Source organism: Syngnathoides biaculeatus, chromosome 16, assembly GCF_019802595.1.
Source record: "Syngnathoides biaculeatus isolate LvHL_M chromosome 16, ASM1980259v1, whole genome shotgun sequence".
NCBI lineage: Eukaryota > Metazoa > Chordata > Actinopteri > Syngnathiformes > Syngnathidae > Syngnathoides > Syngnathoides biaculeatus.
Window position 1 is genome coordinate 4655677 of NC_084655.1, and position 18948 is coordinate 4674624.

The 18948-nt window shown below is 41.1% G+C and overlaps 1 protein-coding gene across 8 annotated transcripts in view; it reads right to left on the minus strand.

Annotated features, from left to right (window-relative positions):
* LOC133514307 (junction plakoglobin-like) overlaps nucleotides 1-18948 on the minus strand; it is a 180421-nt gene that overhangs the window by 16591 nt on the left and 144882 nt on the right. For all 8 annotated transcript variants that reach the window (XM_061845886.1, XM_061845885.1, XM_061845888.1 and 5 more), the window contains 3 exons: nucleotides 11613-11765; nucleotides 11393-11512; nucleotides 9367-9517 (listed from right to left, as the gene is read on the minus strand). In XM_061845886.1, the coding sequence (XP_061701870.1) occupies nucleotides 9367-9517; nucleotides 11393-11512; nucleotides 11613-11765 (424 nt within the window). The remainder of the gene's footprint in view (nucleotides 1-9366; nucleotides 9518-11392; nucleotides 11513-11612; nucleotides 11766-18948) is intronic.

Consider the following 18948-nt stretch of genomic DNA (forward strand, 5'->3'; position numbering starts at 1 on the left):
ATACTAGAGGGGACACATTATGATTATTTATGGGGTAATTATTTTAGCGAGTGCATATTTGACTACTTTAGGTTGTACAAACTCAATTCCAGTGAAGTTGGGACATTGTGTGAAACAAATAAAAACAGAACACCATGACTTGCAAATCATGTTCACCGTATATTTAACCCTAGAGAACCCAAGAGATCCAAATCCTCTTTAAAAATGTATGTACTAACTAAATTAATGAATAAGCATCAAAGAAACTCAAAACCATCACATTTGGAAAAATTTAAAATGTTCTTCCGGTTTAAAAAATGGGTCACATATGACCCGGTGGGCCTTAACTGCCAAAAAAACAATGCATTAATGCAGACACATGTGAGACGTTGGGCTTTAAGGGTAAAAATAGTAACTGTGGTGCGTTGTGTTTATACAGTGGACCCTTAATTACATAGGGTCATATGTGACCCCATTGGTTCTCTAGGGTTAATTGAAAACACTACAAAGACAAGATATTTAACTTTCAAACTGATCAACTTTATTGTTTTTAGCAAATAAGCATTATGTTTGAATTTTCTGAAAGTAACATGTTGCAAAAAAACTGTAACAGTGTCATGGTTACCACTGTAATTGTTGAAGATTTTAGGTGGAATTCTTTTCTATTCTTGCCTGATGTACAGTTTCAGCTGTTCAGTCTGGAGTCTCTGGTGTTATATTTTACCCGTCATAATGCACCACACATCTTCCAATGGGAGACAGGTCAACAGCGCAGGCGGGTCAGTCTAGTACCCACATACTTTTACTATAAAGCCAAGCTGTTATAACACAGAATGTGGTTTACTATGTATGTATGTAAGTACTTTTGCTGAAATAAGATCGGGAGTCCGTGAAAAAGACGCTGCTTGGATGGCAGCATATGTTTCTCCAAAACCTTTATGTACCTTTCAGCATTAATGGTGCCTTCACAGATATCCATGCCATTGGTACTAACACAGCTCCATACCATGACAGGTGCTGGTTTTTGAGCTTTTCCAGCGTAACTGTCCAGATGGGTCTTTTCCTCTTTGACCAAGAGGACACAAGGTCCACAATTTCCCAAAACAATTAAACATGTCAGACCAGAGAACAGTTTTCCACTTTGTATCAGTCCATGTCAGATGAGCTCAGGCCTAGAGAAGCCTTCAGCCGACTGATGCCGTCCTGGGTTGTCTGCTTTGGCTGATGGTAGGGGTGGTGGGGCCCCTTTGTTGCTCCTTGGCCCAGCTCCTCCTCTTCTCTCTGTTCCGTGCGTCCCTCTCTGCTCCCCTCCTCCTCTTCCCACAGGGGGATGGGTCATCCCTAGTGGGCTGTGGGGCATGATGTGTGTATTTTTTTTCTCTGCCCAGTCCGTGGGGTGGGGGACCTCAGCCACTCATGGGCAGGCAGTAGGTCGCGGCAGGAATGTGGTGGGGAGTCCTGTGGTTGGAGTTGTAAAACTCCTACATATTCATCTACATGGTGGTGCTCCTGAGGAAGATGAGTATTCCTTAACTTTCTCAATCTTTTTTTCCACCTATCCCAACTTTTATTGAATGTGTTGTGGCCATAAAATCACGAGGCAGCAGTTCTGTGAACTCAACCCATCTTTCCATGCGAACGCAAAAAGAGGAGACAAGACATTTGTTCAGAAGTCTGGCCTAAGGTGGAGATCAAGCCAGGACATCAGAGGAAACTGGACAGCCATGGGTGGCATGGTTGCGCTAATCTAATTAACGGGTAGCCCCAGACAGACTAGCAGCACAGGCTTTTACCCTCTCTTTGAGATGCCATCAGGGCTACCAGGTCAGGACAATGAATAGGCTGAAAGGAACATCTACAGGCGATGGAGTGCCACAGCAGACACGGGTCTTCTTTCATAGCAATAGGAGAACTCGACGAAAATGTAGTATTGTGAACACTAGAATGAGGACCACTGGTGAATGGATTGCTGCAAACTTGAATGTCTGCTGTTTCATCTGTGTTAATTGTGCCAACAAAAACAAACAAAAGAAATATGTGAATGTTAGTGCAAATATTGACAATATCATGATAGTCTACAATCATATAATATAAAGTGAGAGATGAGCATGGATCTAGTCAACACTCGAGGAAAAATGCCCTTGTTATCTGAAACCCAATAACTGATACTTTATATATATGCACTGGTTCAAACACATTTAATCTTATCTTCTTGTTTTCCTTTGGGTTGTCCCATCATGGGTCGCCACAGCATGTCATCTTTTTCCATCTAAGCCTATGTCGTGCATCCTCCTCTCTAACACCTACTGCTCTCATGTCCTCCCTCACAACATCCATCAACCTTTTCTTTGGTCTTCCTCTTGCTCTTTTGCCTTGCAGCTCCATCCTCAGCACCCTTCTACTAATATACTCACTCTCTTGTCTCTGAACATGTCCAAACCATCTAAGTCTCCTCTCTCTAAACTTGTCTCCAAAACATCCAACTCTGGCTGTTCCTCGAATGAGATCATTTCTAATCCTATCCAACCTGCTCACTCCAAGCGAGAACCTCAGCATCTCCAATTCTGCTTCCCTTTGTTTCTTCAGTGCCACCGTGTCTAATCAGTATATCATGCCTGGCCACACCACTGTTTTATAAACTTTGCCCTTCATCCTAGCGGAGACTCTTCTGTCACAAAGAACACCAGACACCTTCCGCCAACTGTTCCACCCCGCTTGGACCTGTTTCTTCATTTCTTTACCACACCCTCCATTGCTCTGTATTGTTGACCCCAAGTATCTGAAGTCAGCCACCCTCGCTATCTCTTCTCCCTGCAGCCTCACTCTTCCCCCTCCACCTTTCTCATTCACGCACATATATTCTGTTTTACTCCGGCTAATCTTCATTCCTCTCCTTTCCAGTGTGTTGCTCCATCCTTCTAATTGTTCCTCCACCTTCTCGCTGCTTTCACTGCAGATCACAATACCATCTGCGAACATCATAGTCCAAGGGGATTCCAGTCTAACCTCGTCTGTCACCCTCTCAATTACTACGGCAAACAGGAAGGGGCTCAGCGCGGATCCCTGATGCAGTCCCACCTCCACCTTAAATTCTTCTGATACACCAACGGCACACTTTACCGCTGCTCTGCTGTCCTCATGCATGTCCTGTACTATTCTAACATATTTCTCCGCCACATCAGACTTGCGCATGTAGTACGTAAAATGTGTATCTTATGTGTTGACTTTGTAAATTTGATTGCTTTTATCTGACTTCAACTTTAACATAGACTAGGTAGTGTGTAAATTGTGTATCTTTTGTGCTGACTTTGATTATTTGATTCCTTGTTTTTGTTAATCTGCAGCCCGAAGGGGTGCACAATTCCTGTGCGTCCTGTAGGCCAGTCCCAAGCCCAGATAAATGCAGAGGTTTACGGCAGAAAGTGTATCCAGCGTAAAACGGTGCCAAACATATATGAGCGTTTATCAAATGACTTCCATAACGGATAGGTCGTGGTCCGTAATAACTATGCCCGCCCCCAGCTTTGTTAATCTGCAAGGTGTCGGTAGAAATTCAGGTAATATAGGTCGAAGACAAAAAAAGAGGAGGAAACCTTAGTTGGCAGAAGAAGAAGAGGTATGCACAGTCCCTACAACTGCGTGTAGGGACGTTGAATGTTGGACTATGACAGGAAAAGCTCAGGAGTTAATTGACATGATGATTAGGAGAAAGGTTGATGTATTGTGCATCCAAGAGAGCAAGTGGCAAGTGGTAAGGCTAAATGTTTAGGAGCAGGGTTTATATTCTTTTACCATGGAGTAGATGGGAAGAGAAATTTAGTAGGGGTTATTTTAAAGGAAAAGCTGGCTAAGAATGTCTTAGAGGTGAAAAGATCGAGTGATGAGGCTGAAATTTTAAATTGAGGGTTTTGTGGATAATGTGATTAGCAACTATGCCCCAGAAGTAAGATGTGACCTTGAGTTGAAAGAGAAATTTTGGAAGGAACTAGACGAAGTAGTCCTGAGCATCCCAGAGAGAGAGAGCGATAGCTGTGATTGGTGCAGATTTCAATGGATATGTTGGCGAAGGAAACATGGGCGATGAAGAAGTGAGGGGTAAGTACGGCACTCAGTAAAGGAACTTTGAGGGTCAGATGGTGGTGGACTTCACAAAAAGGATAGAATTGGCAGTGGTGAACACTTATTTCCAGAAGAGACAGGAACATAGAATGACCTACAAGAGCGGAGGTAGGAGCACGCAGGTGAATTATATTTTGTACAGACGATGTAATCTGAAGGAGGTTACTGATTGTAAGGTTGTGGTGGGAGAGAGTGTAGCTCGACAGCATAGGATGGTGGTGTGTAGGATGACTTTGGTAGCGGGTAGGAAAATTAAGAAGACAAAGGTTGAGCAGAGAATCAGGTGGTGGAAATTGAGGAAAGAAGAACGTCATGTGGCCTTTCGTAAAGAGGTGAGACAGGCTCTAGATGGACAAGAAGAGCTCCCGGAAGACTGGAATACTACTGCCAAGGTACTCAGAGAGGCAGGCAGAAGAGTACTTGGGGTGCTTTCTGGTAGGAAAGGGGAGAAGGAGACTTGGTGGTGGAATGCCAAAATACAGGAAGTTATCCAAGGAAAGAGATTAGCGGAGAAAAAGTCGGACATGGAGAGGACTGGGGAGAAGCGACCCACCCAGTACAGCCAAAAGGTCTAGCTTCACTGAGGAGACGTGAACCAGTGACGAGGAGTCTCGACAGCAGAGCATACTTGCAGGAGCTCGAAGCTGTGCTATGTGGAGATTGCTCACCAGGGATACAGACAGAATTGGACACCACGCGTCATTTTTGAACCTTTGATGGGCACTAGCCCTCTGGCAAAACCTGGAAGCTCGACCTGCCTGCCTTGCAGCAGAATTGGGTTAGCGAGAAGAGTGATTTCTCCACCGTGCCTGGCCATCCCATCTCCACTGACCCACACCTCTCAAACCATAAGTCAGCAGCCTGAGCCAATGTTCGACTGTCCTCGTTTGTGCTTATTTTTTTGTCTTGACTTTTGTGTAGGTTCGCCTGTTAGCTCCTATTAAAAATTCTATAAATTTCACTACATGCATCATTGTCTTTGAGTTTAAGCTAAGGAGAACTGACAAGCCCCTGATATGGACAACTTGCATCAATTAAGGTGGAGCAAGCCTTCAATGATTCTAAGATTGAACAATATTAAAAATGTTTCTTGTCATTTTCCCGAAGTGTTATAAACAGAAAAGAAGTGATGCCGCATAAATCCATCCATCCATTTTCTGAGCAAATTATTCTCACAAGAGTCTCAGGTGTGCTGGAGCTAATCCCAGTTGTCATCAGGCAGGAGGTGGGGTACACCCTGAATTGGTTGCTAGCCAATCACAGGACAATCTCACCCAGGGGCAATTTAGAGTCTCCAATAAACGCATGTTTTTTGGGAGGAAACCCAAGCAGGCACGGGGAGAACATGCTGTGATGCCAAAGCTCTATAGCTGCGCTACTGTTCTGCCCCATATATCCAAATTCCAAATTCAGATTTATTATGCTTCATCAAAGAATTATTACAAACCATAAGAAATGCTGCCATCTCAAACATAAATTCCCCATTTTAAATTAAGTATATATTTATTTAATCTGGTTTGATCACAGTGGAAATGTGGCTCAGTAACCAGTTCAGGGTGTACCCCGCCTCCTGCCGGAAGACAGCTGCGATGGGCTACAGCACTTGTGAAGATAACCAGCTCAGAAGATGGATGGATGTAGAATTGACTCGAAGATGCTTCAGTAGGTGTGATGTGAAGTAAAATAATTGACCATGCATTCCTGTGTTACAGCGTTTTTTTTCCTGAAATCAGGTCTTTTGAATTTCTTGAGCTTATCTATGTCACAAGAAAAGCTCTCCCCTTCCTTTTCTGCTCTGAGACCAGGAGTCCACAAAACAAACATATGCTTTCACAAGGGCATGTTCTACATTTGAGCCAGACAGAGAAAAGTGGGGAGTCTTAGCAAAATATGAACAAAGGAGATACAAAAGTGCATCAAAAACAAGTAACGTAATTTCTCGTATATAATGCACACATTTTTCCAAAACATTTTTAAAAAGTCAATAGAGCGCATTATATTTAGGTATGGATTAAAGATAAAGAAATCACACTGCATGGTCATATACAGGTACATAGAGTGGTAAAAAAGGTATCCATTTACATTTCAATATGATATTCAATGTTTTACTCTCCAAATTTATTTCTATTACGGTAATATGCTTTGCCAACCTGAGCTTCCTAACCTGCTCGTGGGAGTTTGGCATTTGACGATTGTTCGTAGTGGAGCATATTTATTGCTAATGCACCAAACATCAGGACCTCAATGAATGTTGGGACTATGACAGGAAAAGCTCAGGAGTTAGTTGACATGATGATTGAAATGGAAAAACTACCCAGGGGTTTGTTTTAATTTAAACTAAGACAAAAAAAAAATGTCAACTACAAGGGCTAGTGAAGACTATTTTACTTTTGTTACACTTTCATTATTTGCTTAAATATGACCCTATACATTTAATCAACAGATAAAGTTTTGTCCATTCGCTAATCAGACAAGGATGTGTTGTGTAGCCAGTGGTTGTCCTTGATCTTTGTACGCAGAAAACCGGCTGGGGCCATCCTCCTCTCCCAGGCGTTGCTGTGGAGACGAACGACACCAGATAAGGAGCGGAAAGTTACCATCCTGGCCCAAGACCAGGCTGCGGGGTGGGGGGGAAAGCCACTTTTACCATGGACCCATACATATAAAAACCTTGTGTTACCAGGCAGCTTTTGTCTTCTTCTTTGGGTATCCTGCCAAAAGACACACGACTCGTGTGTGGCAGATACCTAGATAAGACCGTACGTCTGTACTGCACATTCCCTTGTACTAAATCAATTTGCTGTTAACTTTTTTCTAATCATTGGTCATATCTTCCTCGACTGGTGAACACGCGTAGGGTCCAAACTCGCAAATCCCTACACTAGTTATGCAGGCACTTTTAAAAGAAAAGTGTCATCACTCCTGCTGAAGAAGTGGGCAAACCGGAAGTTGCGTGGCAGTTCAAAACAACGAGAGCTTAAAGTACGTAGAAACAAGCGTAATGGGCACATTTAAAAAAAAAAAAAAATGGAGTGTGAAATAATTTAAAATGCACGCTTTTTGTAATATGCTCTTTACACTTGTTTCTACGTACTTTGGGCTCTAGGGTTTTGATAGTAACCTGATGCTATAGTAGAGCTGCTACATATTGTAGTCGAACGAAGGGCAAGGGGCTGTGCTATAAGCACTTTGGAGCTTTGCCTCAAAGCACTGACAATAATGAGGAATAAAGGGAACCCAGACTCTTGGGATTCAAAAAAGCCATGGTTGGGATAGAGGATGACACGCAGTGGGAGGAAGATGGGATCACTGTTCATGATGCAATTGAGGAGGCATTGGAAGTGGACCAAGTCATCAATGAGAAGTTCCACAGTGATGCAGCAAAGGTAGCTACTATGGACCTATTGCACATTGGAGAGGAGTCAGATGCTTCCTTTGAAGGCTTGGCCAAGGATGTGTAATGTAGTGGTTAAGGTGCACTATGCACAAATATTTCATTCATCCATCCATTTTCTTCACCGCTTATTCTCACAAGGGTCGTGGAGAGTGCTTTTTTTAGGTTATTTTTGGGGGTGCACATTATACTTCAGGACATGTTATACATGAGAAATCACAGTGATTTCTGAACACTCATAATAAACCAAGGTATTTTTTTAAATTAAATTAAACGTTTCATATATTTTAAGTCCCCGTTAGAGAGTCACTCTGTGGGGGTCAAAATAGCCAAAATATGTGATCTTTAAACTGCATTAACATACTCAAAGCAGTTAAATATTACAAATCCTCTGTATTTTTGATATGGAAATCAATGGTCACTGACTCGTTATGGTTGTAATGTGAATTACTTATGACTGATGTTTATAGAATGGATTATTGAAAAAAAAAAAGCAGTGTCTGACATTACTAGCCAGCATGGCACTGTCCAGTTACTGTGAAGCTTCAGACAACAGTTCCCTCTAAATTGCACGTGTCTGCAATTGTGCACTGCTGATGTGGTCTCTGCCCATATACATTCTGGGTTGCGCACACAAAAAAAACCATCCTGAATTGAAAATATAACTCATAACATTCAGTTTGTACCATTTTACAATGTGATTCAATAAGGGAAGGGTGACTGGCTGGTTTCGATTCACATATGTACTTTCGCAGCCCATCAACCAACGTTTACAACGAACGAGTCCTTATGCACCTCCCACCACCAGTGTTTAGTTAGCAAAGGGGTCTGGGCAACTTAGAGCGAAGATGAGCTAGACACTCTACTGATGTTTCCCCTCAATAAAATGGCGAAAGTAAAAAAGTAAAAAAAAGAAATGCTGCTTTGTAAGATCAAATGACTGTCAGAGTATGTGCAAATGGAAGATAAAGCTTTGAAACTGGACTAAAGTGTTTATTTTTTGAGCGAGAAAGGTCTCCTCTGAAAAATGCATTGTGTAACAAAAGTTAAAAGTAAGTTTTTGGAAGGAAGGGCGTGAACAGAATGGAAGCTGGACGACTGCAAGCGTTGCATTCAGCAGAAGTCACGTTAGCTCGCTCCCTGCCAAGCCCCGGCGCTCACTCGGCCGGGGAGCGAGATACTGATAGCTTTCAAAAAATCTTACAGATCACCAATCAGCACTCATCTGTGAAATCTCTCATTATACACACAGGTGAACTGGATGTTCTCAAAGCATCAATCATAGGTAATGAAGCCAGATTTTATCGATCTCCTAATAAAAGTGCAATGTTTGGATGCTGAGGTTTTTACAAGTAGACCTCTCCCATGTGTACCATTTTGAGATTGTTTCTCGAGGCTCCATCAATTAAATAAGTGGCTAAGCAAAGTGTGTACTGCCTATTCACAAATTTCATTGACAATTTCAGTTTTTTGGAGCATAGACATCTTTACAATGCAGACAGTTTGTATCTAAATGAACAAGGTATTAAGTAATTGGCTGCCAACTGTTTTTACTGTGTACGTCATTCACCGGCCTGAAAAAAAAACAGTGGTGGTTTACATGGGTGAAGGACGAAAGCAGACAGTTCTTCTCAAACAATCAGAGAAAAGCAATATAAAGTGGCACAAGGATCAAATAGATTCATCAGCTTCATCCAAACAATCGCAGGAGGAAATGACAAATGAGATGAGCTAGCCCGTTGAATTTCCCAAACAAAAAATTTTAGTTATTTTGGTATGAAATGCACAATAAAAATAAATTTGCTAAGCTTTGCTTTGTTTGTACACATGAGTTTGAGTGTGTGTATGTTGTGTGAAGAAAAAAAAAGACGTACCAATTCCCTCATTATTGGAATGCAGTAATTCCATGAGTGGTGCTGACGCACCCTCTGCATCGATGAGTTCCGCAGACTGCTTGTCAAGAGCCAACTCACACAAAACTCCTGCAGCTACTCGTTTCACATTCTCCACATACGAGTACAGTAGCTGGACAAACAAAACAAGTTCATCACTATAGAACAACTCTTTAGAATGCTTCTCATTTTCGCTCAAATCTTTAGAGGAGGAAGACTTTTGAACTTTATGGGCTCTAGTTTCATTGCGACATATCTAAGGCATAGCACAACTTTCCTATCCCGAGTGTGGTGCCAGCGCAAGGGTCGCCAAATGGGCAGATCAGTCTTGTGACAAGCTGGGTGTTTCAACACAATGAATGTGTGTCCTTTGACATGTCCCTTTCACAAACAAAATTTTGTGATAGAAAGTGTATCAACTGTAAGCTTACCCTGCTGACACTATGTTTCTGTCATGCACCTGGCTTCCTGCCCAGGCTGGGCGTGGCCAGCCAATTAGTCAGCGCACACCTGCACCTTGTCCCGGCTGATGACTCTCAGTATATATAGGACCCGGGGGGACGACTAGTCTTCCGCCAGATCGTTGCCCTTGATGCCTTGTTCCCACACTCCCGTTTGCCTGACTTCTGCTCTCCATGTACCGACCCACGCCTGTCCCTTGACTAGCCTCGTAAGCCTGCCGTTACTATTACCTCTGCTTGTTTGGACTGTCTGCCTGATCCCCGACCTTGGACCGAATAAAGGTTACCTCTGTACTGCCTGCTTGTCTCTGGAGTCATGCATCTGGGTCTGCCCTCAAGCCCCGTTCGTGACCGTTTCCAGCTTTAATCAGGGCATGGTTTTCAATAGAGATGTAATTTTTTTTTCGTCAAATTTGATCTTTTTGTACAGTCGCACACATTACCAAAACAAATGCACCTTTTACTATGTGCAGAATTTGTCTATGATGTGCAAATCCTTGTGCAAAAAAGAAGTTAAGTTGCGCATGTGCACAAAGATGAGGTGCCATGTGTTTATGGAACAAAGTATGGTCGTGCGTGTTGATCTTTTCCTGATCCATTTGTGGCACGTTCAAGGATTTTGTGTTTGAACTGAATGGTCCCTCCATACACTGTATTTTTCAGTTTTAAAATATCTTCTTTTTCACTGTTGACTTTTTCTGCTGCAATTGTCGCACGTGTCTCTTTTGTCACACAGTTGTGACTGCTTCCACTTTTTGATGATGTATAGAATGGATAACTGCATTATGTCCACATACGAAAAAGGCCACAGTCTGAATTAAAAAAAAAAACTGAACTGTAATGTTCACATTGACATGAAAGATCAGATGCATGTCACAGTACACAAAAAAATTTAAGTGACCATCAGTGTGAAGATAGGCTAAGTTTGGCGCAGCAGACAGACCACTGACAGTAACACGATAAAATTGTGCATATCCCGCCTTGATGCAGAAATCTGTGATTTATTGATATGTTCCCATTTGTTTTTTGTTTATAATTTGAAAACAAATCTAGCTCCACAGACCATGCATATGCATCAACAATGAAAGATTATCTTTCGAAAAACCATCAAACATACTTTTTTCTAACCAAAGATTCTCTAGGGATTGAAATTGAGGTCATTTATAAAAAACAATAACAATAATTTTAATCAGCAGGGTGGCAAGGTGCAATCAACCTGCTTGGCTCTGTTTATGTGAAACCAGTAAGGAATTTGGTTTTAACTTTTTGCAATATCTCAATGTCTTGCTAATATTCCTTCATCCTCTCTCATCTCATCATCTGTCGCATTTCAAAACTTCACATCTAGTGTAATCTAAAGAAACTCAATTGTTTATAATCATCTGAAACTTAATCCTGATTACGCTAAATTCCTTGAATCAAGAACAATGTATTATCACCCTTGCATGCAGTAGAGGGAGGAAAGACTGTGTGGAAAAAAATACTGCCTTCTTCACATCTATATTTTATGTATTTTATTGTGTTCTTAGTCCTGCATCAGAGTGTACCTGCACAAATAGTGGTATAGTCTGCATGCTGGCAATCTCTCCTCTGTTAATTGGATCTCTAGCCAGAATGTGAAGTGCTCCTGTGCAGCCCTCTACTATCTCCTCCATACGGACACCATCCTATTAAAATATTCAGAAAAGGAGAATGTATCACTGACAGAAATGAACATGGCGATGCACCATATACTGTTTGCAATAGCTATGTGTGGGATCTTCACACCTGATATGTCTGCTGGGAAGAAGAGGCATGCCTCTGTGTATCCTGGTGAGCCTTTAACAGTAGGTTCACCAATCGTGGGATTGTTCCCGCATCCCTGAGGGGTGCTTGATTAACTGGGCACAGCGCAAGGTTCCGGATGAGGCCAACAGTAGCCTGGATGAAATAATCAAATCATATCAGATACAAACCAACTGCACAAAAAAAAGAAAACACAGCAGTGTGATTTGTAGCAAATCATCCACAACTACCCAAATCTTAACATCTATCCAGCTATCATGTTTCTACTACTTATCCTGTTAAGAGTCATGGCCTGGGTGACCTGAACTGGTCACCATAAAATCATGGGTATGCACACCTGCCCTAGTGTCAATTTGAATCCATCAATACATCTAGCCATTTTCCTAAACCACTTATCCTTACAAGAGTCATAGGAGCACTAGAGCCTATTCCAGCTATCATTGGGCAGGAGGCGGGGTATACCCTGAACTGGTTGCCAGCCAATCGCAGGGCTCATAGAGACAAACAACAGTCACACTTACAATAACACAGAGGGACAATTTAGAGTCTCCAATGAATGCATGTTTTTGGGAGTGGGAGGCAACTGGATTGGCCGGAGTAAACCCACGCAGGCATGATGTGAACATAAAAAGTTCTACACAGGCGGGGCCAGGATTCGAACCCCAGTCTTCAGAACTGAAAGGCCAACAATCTTACCAGTTGCTCCACCGTCCCACCCTCAATTTGAATTGAGTGAAATAATATGTTGCAATAATATGTATAGTTCCTATTCTGTAGTGACATTAATAACAAAAACTGAATAGCCATAAAACAATTGCTTTGGACATTGAAATTGTCTGTATAAAAGTTAGTGGACAGAAAAACAACCATAAATTGAAAGCAGCATTTAATGATTTTCAATCATAGCTGAATAGAGGAATTTACTAAATCAATTGTATTTATTATTTTACACCAGATTAAAAAAAACACCATGATTCACTTGCTCAAAACTCAAAGATCTTGGAGATCTTGGGTGATGATTTCAGGACCCTCATCCAAGACTACAATGCACCTGAAACAACAGTAGAAATGTTGCCTCACATTCAAACGTCTCATAAATGTATTCCAACCAAAAACAAAAGTGTCTTTTGATAGACAAAACATTGATCCATTGGCAGTTACAACTACAAGCAATGTAGGGCTTCTGCAGTTGGCTGCCCAAGGCTTCAGCTCACCCACAACCTAAAGAGAAAAAAGCAGTATAGAAAATAGTCCAGTTTTCTTTCACACATACAAAAAAGAAAAAGAAAAAAACTTGGTTATCCTTGTGGACAGGGACAGTCATGCCAAATTGTTCCCACAAAATTGGAATTTTATCATTGTTATATATTTTTTTTTTCTTTTTTGCTGGAACCTTGAAAGTTGAATTCACAGGAGGGGCATCACTGGGTTTTTGGATGGTGGAGTTTATGCCACAAGAGATACACAATTAGATTGGCTGGCAACCACCCGGGGTGTACCCCGGCTGCTGCCTGAAGATAGCTGGGACAGTCTCCAGTACTCCTGCGACCCTTGTGAGGATAAGCAGCTCAGATAATGGAGGGATGGATAACACTCAGTTAACTTTAAATTTTCTTAAAAACATCTCTCACAGATTATTTTAGCTTTCATTTATGTCTTTTGGCTCTTTCAATTTTATAATTAGTATTGCATGTGTGGGAGACATTTTTTTTTTTTTTTTTGCAATTTAAGGGGCACAAAGTTTTCCAAATGTAAACCATGTACAATACTTGAAAGTAATTCTGGGAACAACCTTTTAAAAATAACATTTATATATGCAATTGGACTAGGCTAAACCTGATTCCAGTTACAAGAGCTTTACAGTAATTTAAATCATTACTTTGGACATTATAAACACACATCCTCCTCTCAGAAAAATGTGTGATAATCGCTAATTTTAAGACCAATTCTGAGATAATTGATGAAAAACATCTTGCTAGGAAAACTGCAAGAAGATCCGAAAATAACTCATTTTCAACATTTTAGGCACCCTGCTGGGGATAAGTGTCTCTCAAAAATACAAAGCTAAATTTATAAAATGAGATTTTTATCTTAATGTCTTCTAAATTCTAGAAGATTATTAAGTCACTGTCCTCAGGCTCAAAAGAGACTGCTATTGAACGCAATAAAACTAAATGATGAGATTATTACAGAAAAGATAAGTGAACCACTTTATTTTTTTGGATAGAACATTGCTGACATTTCACTGCATCTTGCACCAAGAAGCACTGTGCTGTCAAACATTTGTATGTGTCCAGACGTTTATACGCTTTCAAACTCTTCTGTGTAAATCTTGAGGACTTACTCAAAGATTTATCTGTACATCCAGTTTTCCAAGACAAGTGAAAGCGGGTTAACAGTCCTCTTTCTTATCGGCGAAAATATAAATTTCAAATTAAATATGGGTACACTATGTAAAGTGTTTCTAATTTTTCCACGTACCTCCGTTTATTATCACCTTTTAAATGTTTAACGGTATCGGACAAAATTCTGGGTGTCGTGCTATAAGACATATTTTCGTTTCGTCTCAATGGATTTAGCATTGAATAATGCTTTGTTTGACATCGGGGATGTAGGTGCACGAGCTCTATAAGCAATGAGAAAGTCTAAAAAAACCTTTTGAGTATTTAATGCTGCTGACCCCCAACAAATTGAGTGTCTTACAAAGAAACTGCAGGTTAAACTGGGTGCCTTTTCGAAAAAAAATTAATAGTTATTTTTCCTTTTGTGCAAGAAAAATATATACAGGCAATATTCCTTCTGGTAATGATCACATTGGTGACATCTCACACATGCATGCAAATCTCCTCTCTCTGAAAATGCTGGCATCACCATTGTGCAGTATTAAAATCCGTAACTGATTTTGGTTTTCATACTCAACATTGGATCTTATATGAACGTGTTGGTTGGCCTTTTCTACACAGTCGTAGATTAGAACACTTCTGTTATTTTTTCACCAATAGGCTCAATCACCAATCCCAGATTATGTTCATCATTCTGCAGACAAGGACTGTCTTCATTCAAAGTGGATTTACCGCATTTTGCACCCTTTTCCTGGTGTAATTTAAAATGTGTCATGAGCAAGGCTGGACCACGGCCAAGTGACACCTGTCGCCGTTCACAACTGTGTCACATGAGGCACTGTGATTAGACAATGTATTTAAAGTGCCACTGTCATGATTTTTAGTATGTTATTAATGGAAAAACCGACAGCCACATGGACCCATGCGTTTTTTTCACCACAAAACAAGATTTTGATGTATTGTAGGAATAATTGTGATCATAATTATCATACATTTGCTTCCAATAAAGAAATGCTTTGCTCTGCCCTAGATAACGTGGCAGCCTCCTAGCAGGAGATAGCAAGAACAAAAACATCTAATCATCAGAACTTTTAGAACTGCTGCCTGTTAAAGAAATTATGACAACACATGTATTCAGCAATCTTCCACACATGCATACCCACTTAAACAAACATGTACACCTTGTTTCAAACTGTTTTGCTTGTCGTCTCCTTTATGTAACATCCATGTAAATAAGGGGCGTCTTAAAACTAAATAAATAGAGGTGCTGAGGAGAGGATAATCAGAGTGCAGTGGTGAATTGTATGAGACAGTTCCTCTCCTCTCTCCTCGCGAGACTTGAACTGGTGTCTTTGCTTCCTTTTTTGTCCTGTTTAATGAATGTCTGATTGGTGAACCTGACACGTATACAGCTTTTTCTAACTCCCGCCATGAAAATCATCATTCCTTCACGCCTGTGGGGTCCAGAAGCCTTCTAGCCCATGAGTTAGTTACCAGCTACAAGTGCTTCTCGTCCTGCTGTGGAAAAAAAAAACAAAAACAAAAAAAACCACAATAACTCTGAACTGAAAAGCTTTAAACGGCAACATATACTGCAGGGTAGGAATCACTAACACATTGATTCCGATTGAAGGGTAGAGTTCCATGCTCATCACGGTAGATTGCGAGTCATTTTGAAAATAAAATCCAGGGCAATTTTAACAGAGAAAGAAAAAAGTAATATTATGATTAATTTTCTAATTTTTAATACTTTTTGGATAGTCATTTACAAATAGGTTATTTGTTCGAATTAATTCTCAATTGGTTGAATTTTGCCATAATTTTGTCCATTTTATTTTGAAAATCACAAAACGCTTATACTGCTAGTGAGCTTGGAAACTTGATAGAGAAGTCAGATTTAGTGGCAACTACAACCAAATAAAGACATAGACATAGTTACATTATTTTTATCTGGAATGGGAAACAGATTCCTTTCCACATCATGCAAAGATATCCTTGTGTTCTTATTTTAATTTGTAATTTGAGCACTTTTCTGAATAGACTTGAACATTGAAGAAAAATACAATCCATCCATTTTTCTCAGCCACTTATCTTCACAAGGGTGCTGGAGCCAATCCCAGCTCTCATCAACCAGGAGGTGGGGTACACCATGAACTGGTTGTTGGCCAATCGCAGAGCACATAGAGACAGACAGCACACACTGGAGTACCCGGAAAAAAACCACACAGGTACGGGGAGAATAAGATTCCAAACTCCACACAGGTGGGGCTGGGATTTGAATCCCGGTCCTCAGAACTGTGAGGTCAACGCTCTAACCAGCTGCACCAATGTAGAAAAATACAAATTGCACAATTTCATCTTTTTTCTGGGCATTACACTTTATGTTTTAATTTTATTTTACTTACACATTTTAGCATTTTTTATGTTTCTTTAGTAATTGTGTATCGAAGAAAAGATACCAAATGGAGTATTTCAAGTCCATGCTTGATGCTAAATGTAATTGGATTTTAGATTCCTTCCAACATATTGGCATAGGTGTGGGGGCGGTGATCCCCCTCCTCTTGGGACTCGTCAGTTATCCAACCTTGTTTTCATGTACATGTATTGGGACCTTGCCTTTTGGCATGTGTTTTTGCGCTTCTACCTTTTTGGCTTTCTGCTTATCCGTGTATGACCTAAGCCTGGAATAAAACCACTGTTGAAATCATGTCACTGCCTCGAAGTCCTGCCTTTGGGGTCCTACCCCTTCTCCCATGTTTGTGATAATCTCAGGAAGAAAATAAAGCCCACCACGAAAACTTAACGTCTGGAAACTAGATGCTCTCCCTAAATTCCAAAACTTTTTTGCTGAGACAAGTTGGGACTCATTTGAACATGATGACTATGAGGAATTCACACAGACAGAGGTTTTCTACATCTCAAGTTGCACAGAAAATTTTACAATCAAGAAAAAAATCCAGGTTTATCCTAATTAGAAACCGTGGATGACCAGACACAACTGCAACCTTCTCAGAGTTTGTGATATGGGTTTCAAATCAGGTGACAGGGCCTTATTAGCAACAGTAACAGCTGACCTGAAAAGGGGCATGAAAGAGGCCAAACTGACCTACAAAATGAAAACTGAGGAGCATCTTACAAAGAGCAACACAAGGCAGATGAGGCAGGGAGTGCAGCAATTCACCTATTTCAAGGGCACCCAACATTCTTGACACCAAAGCATCATTGGCAGAGAAGCTAAACTGGTTTGTGCACGTTTTGAATAAAAGACCAGAACATCACTATATTCATCTCTTCCTGACAATGACATTCAGCTACAGTCTGTACAGCAGTATGAGGTGAGGCAAGGATTCCGACCCATTGATCTAAGGAAGGGGGCTGGTCTGGATCGTCTACTTGTGAAGGTACTCAAAGCCTATGCTTTTGAGCTTGCCATGGTGTTCACAAAAATCTTCTGTTTTTCACATGCTACTGTTCCACTCTGCCTGAAATTAGATGTCATAATCCCTGCCCTCAAAAAGCATGATGTAAACAGTTTAAATGACTACAGACCGATTGATCTCACCCCATTGTCACAAAATGCCTGGAGAGACTTGTAACAGGGCACATAATAACTACATAACCCCTTTTACCTATTGGACCCCTTTCAGTTGGCTTACAGAGAAAAGATGTCAACAGAGGAGGATGCAAACATCATCACTCTTCTCTCAGCACTGGAACACCTAGAACATAAGAACTTAAAGTGCCACTGTCATGAAATGCATGATTTTTAGTATGTTATAAATGAAAAAACGGCAGCCGACATGGACCCATGCGTTTTTTCACCACAAAACATGTTTTTGACGTATAAGGGTTTTTGTAACTCCCGCCATGAAAATCATCTTGAGGGATTTGTTTTCAAGAAGTAGCAGGAAGTGATGTAAAGGACAGACCCGCTCTCAAGTAGACTCGTTTATTTCTATTAGTTTACCTCCGGGAAGGTAGCTCGTTGAGAGCTTCGTGGGTTCCAAGTGACAGGTAGGTGTGTATACAGCTACTAAAAAAAATAATAGTTTGGGGCGGACCACGTAATCCGTCTCTCATAATGTAACAAAAGATCGGCGTACCAAATGTGTCAATGTGCGTGTCGGACGCCATCGGGCTGCTGCCTCGCTTTGCCAGCGAAGAGCACGAGCTCCCGGACGGCGGCGGCTCTGAAGAACACTGCCACAAAGCAGCACTTAGCCTCATGTGACGACAACACAGTAAAGCGCCCCGGCTCGACGTTGTTGTTCATCGGGTACTGCGGCATCTATGAACAACCCCCAAAAGCTGCACGGCTCAGCTCCGTGATAAGCCACCTTGGTGCCGAAAATAAACCACACCGGCCGGCTGCGATGACCCGCGATGGCTCATCTCCGCCGCGGAAGTGGATCGGACGGGACACATGGATGACGCGCTCTCCACTCACATTTTTTTTTTTCGTATAGACATTGAAGTGAATAATGTTATATGTATTTTTCATTACAATATCTATTTTAAAATGTTTATAGGGGTGACACTTGGCCTTTAAACATCTGGGTGCTCTTCCTTTATTATAGCTCTCCATTTATTACCATTATACCACACATTTTCATTTGGAAACGGCTTCACCTTGGTCTTCACACATAGCTCTGCTCCTGGATTATGGACTTTCTCAATCACTGCCCCCAAACTGTCAGACTCAGCCCTCACTTCTCTTCTTCCATCACTATCAGTTCTGGCTCCCCACAAGGCTGTGTGCTGAGGCCTCTTCTGTACTGTCTGTGCACCTCTGATTGCAGGTCAATCAATCGCACACTACGAGAGTCATCAAAAGTTTTTTTTTTTTTTTCCAAGATCCATTATCTCCGAATCACAAACATACATCATAGCCACAAGCACATTACATATGTCAGGGAAAGGAATCTTTATTTATTTTTAAATGTGCCTTCTCTTATCTGAACACAAAGATGATTGCA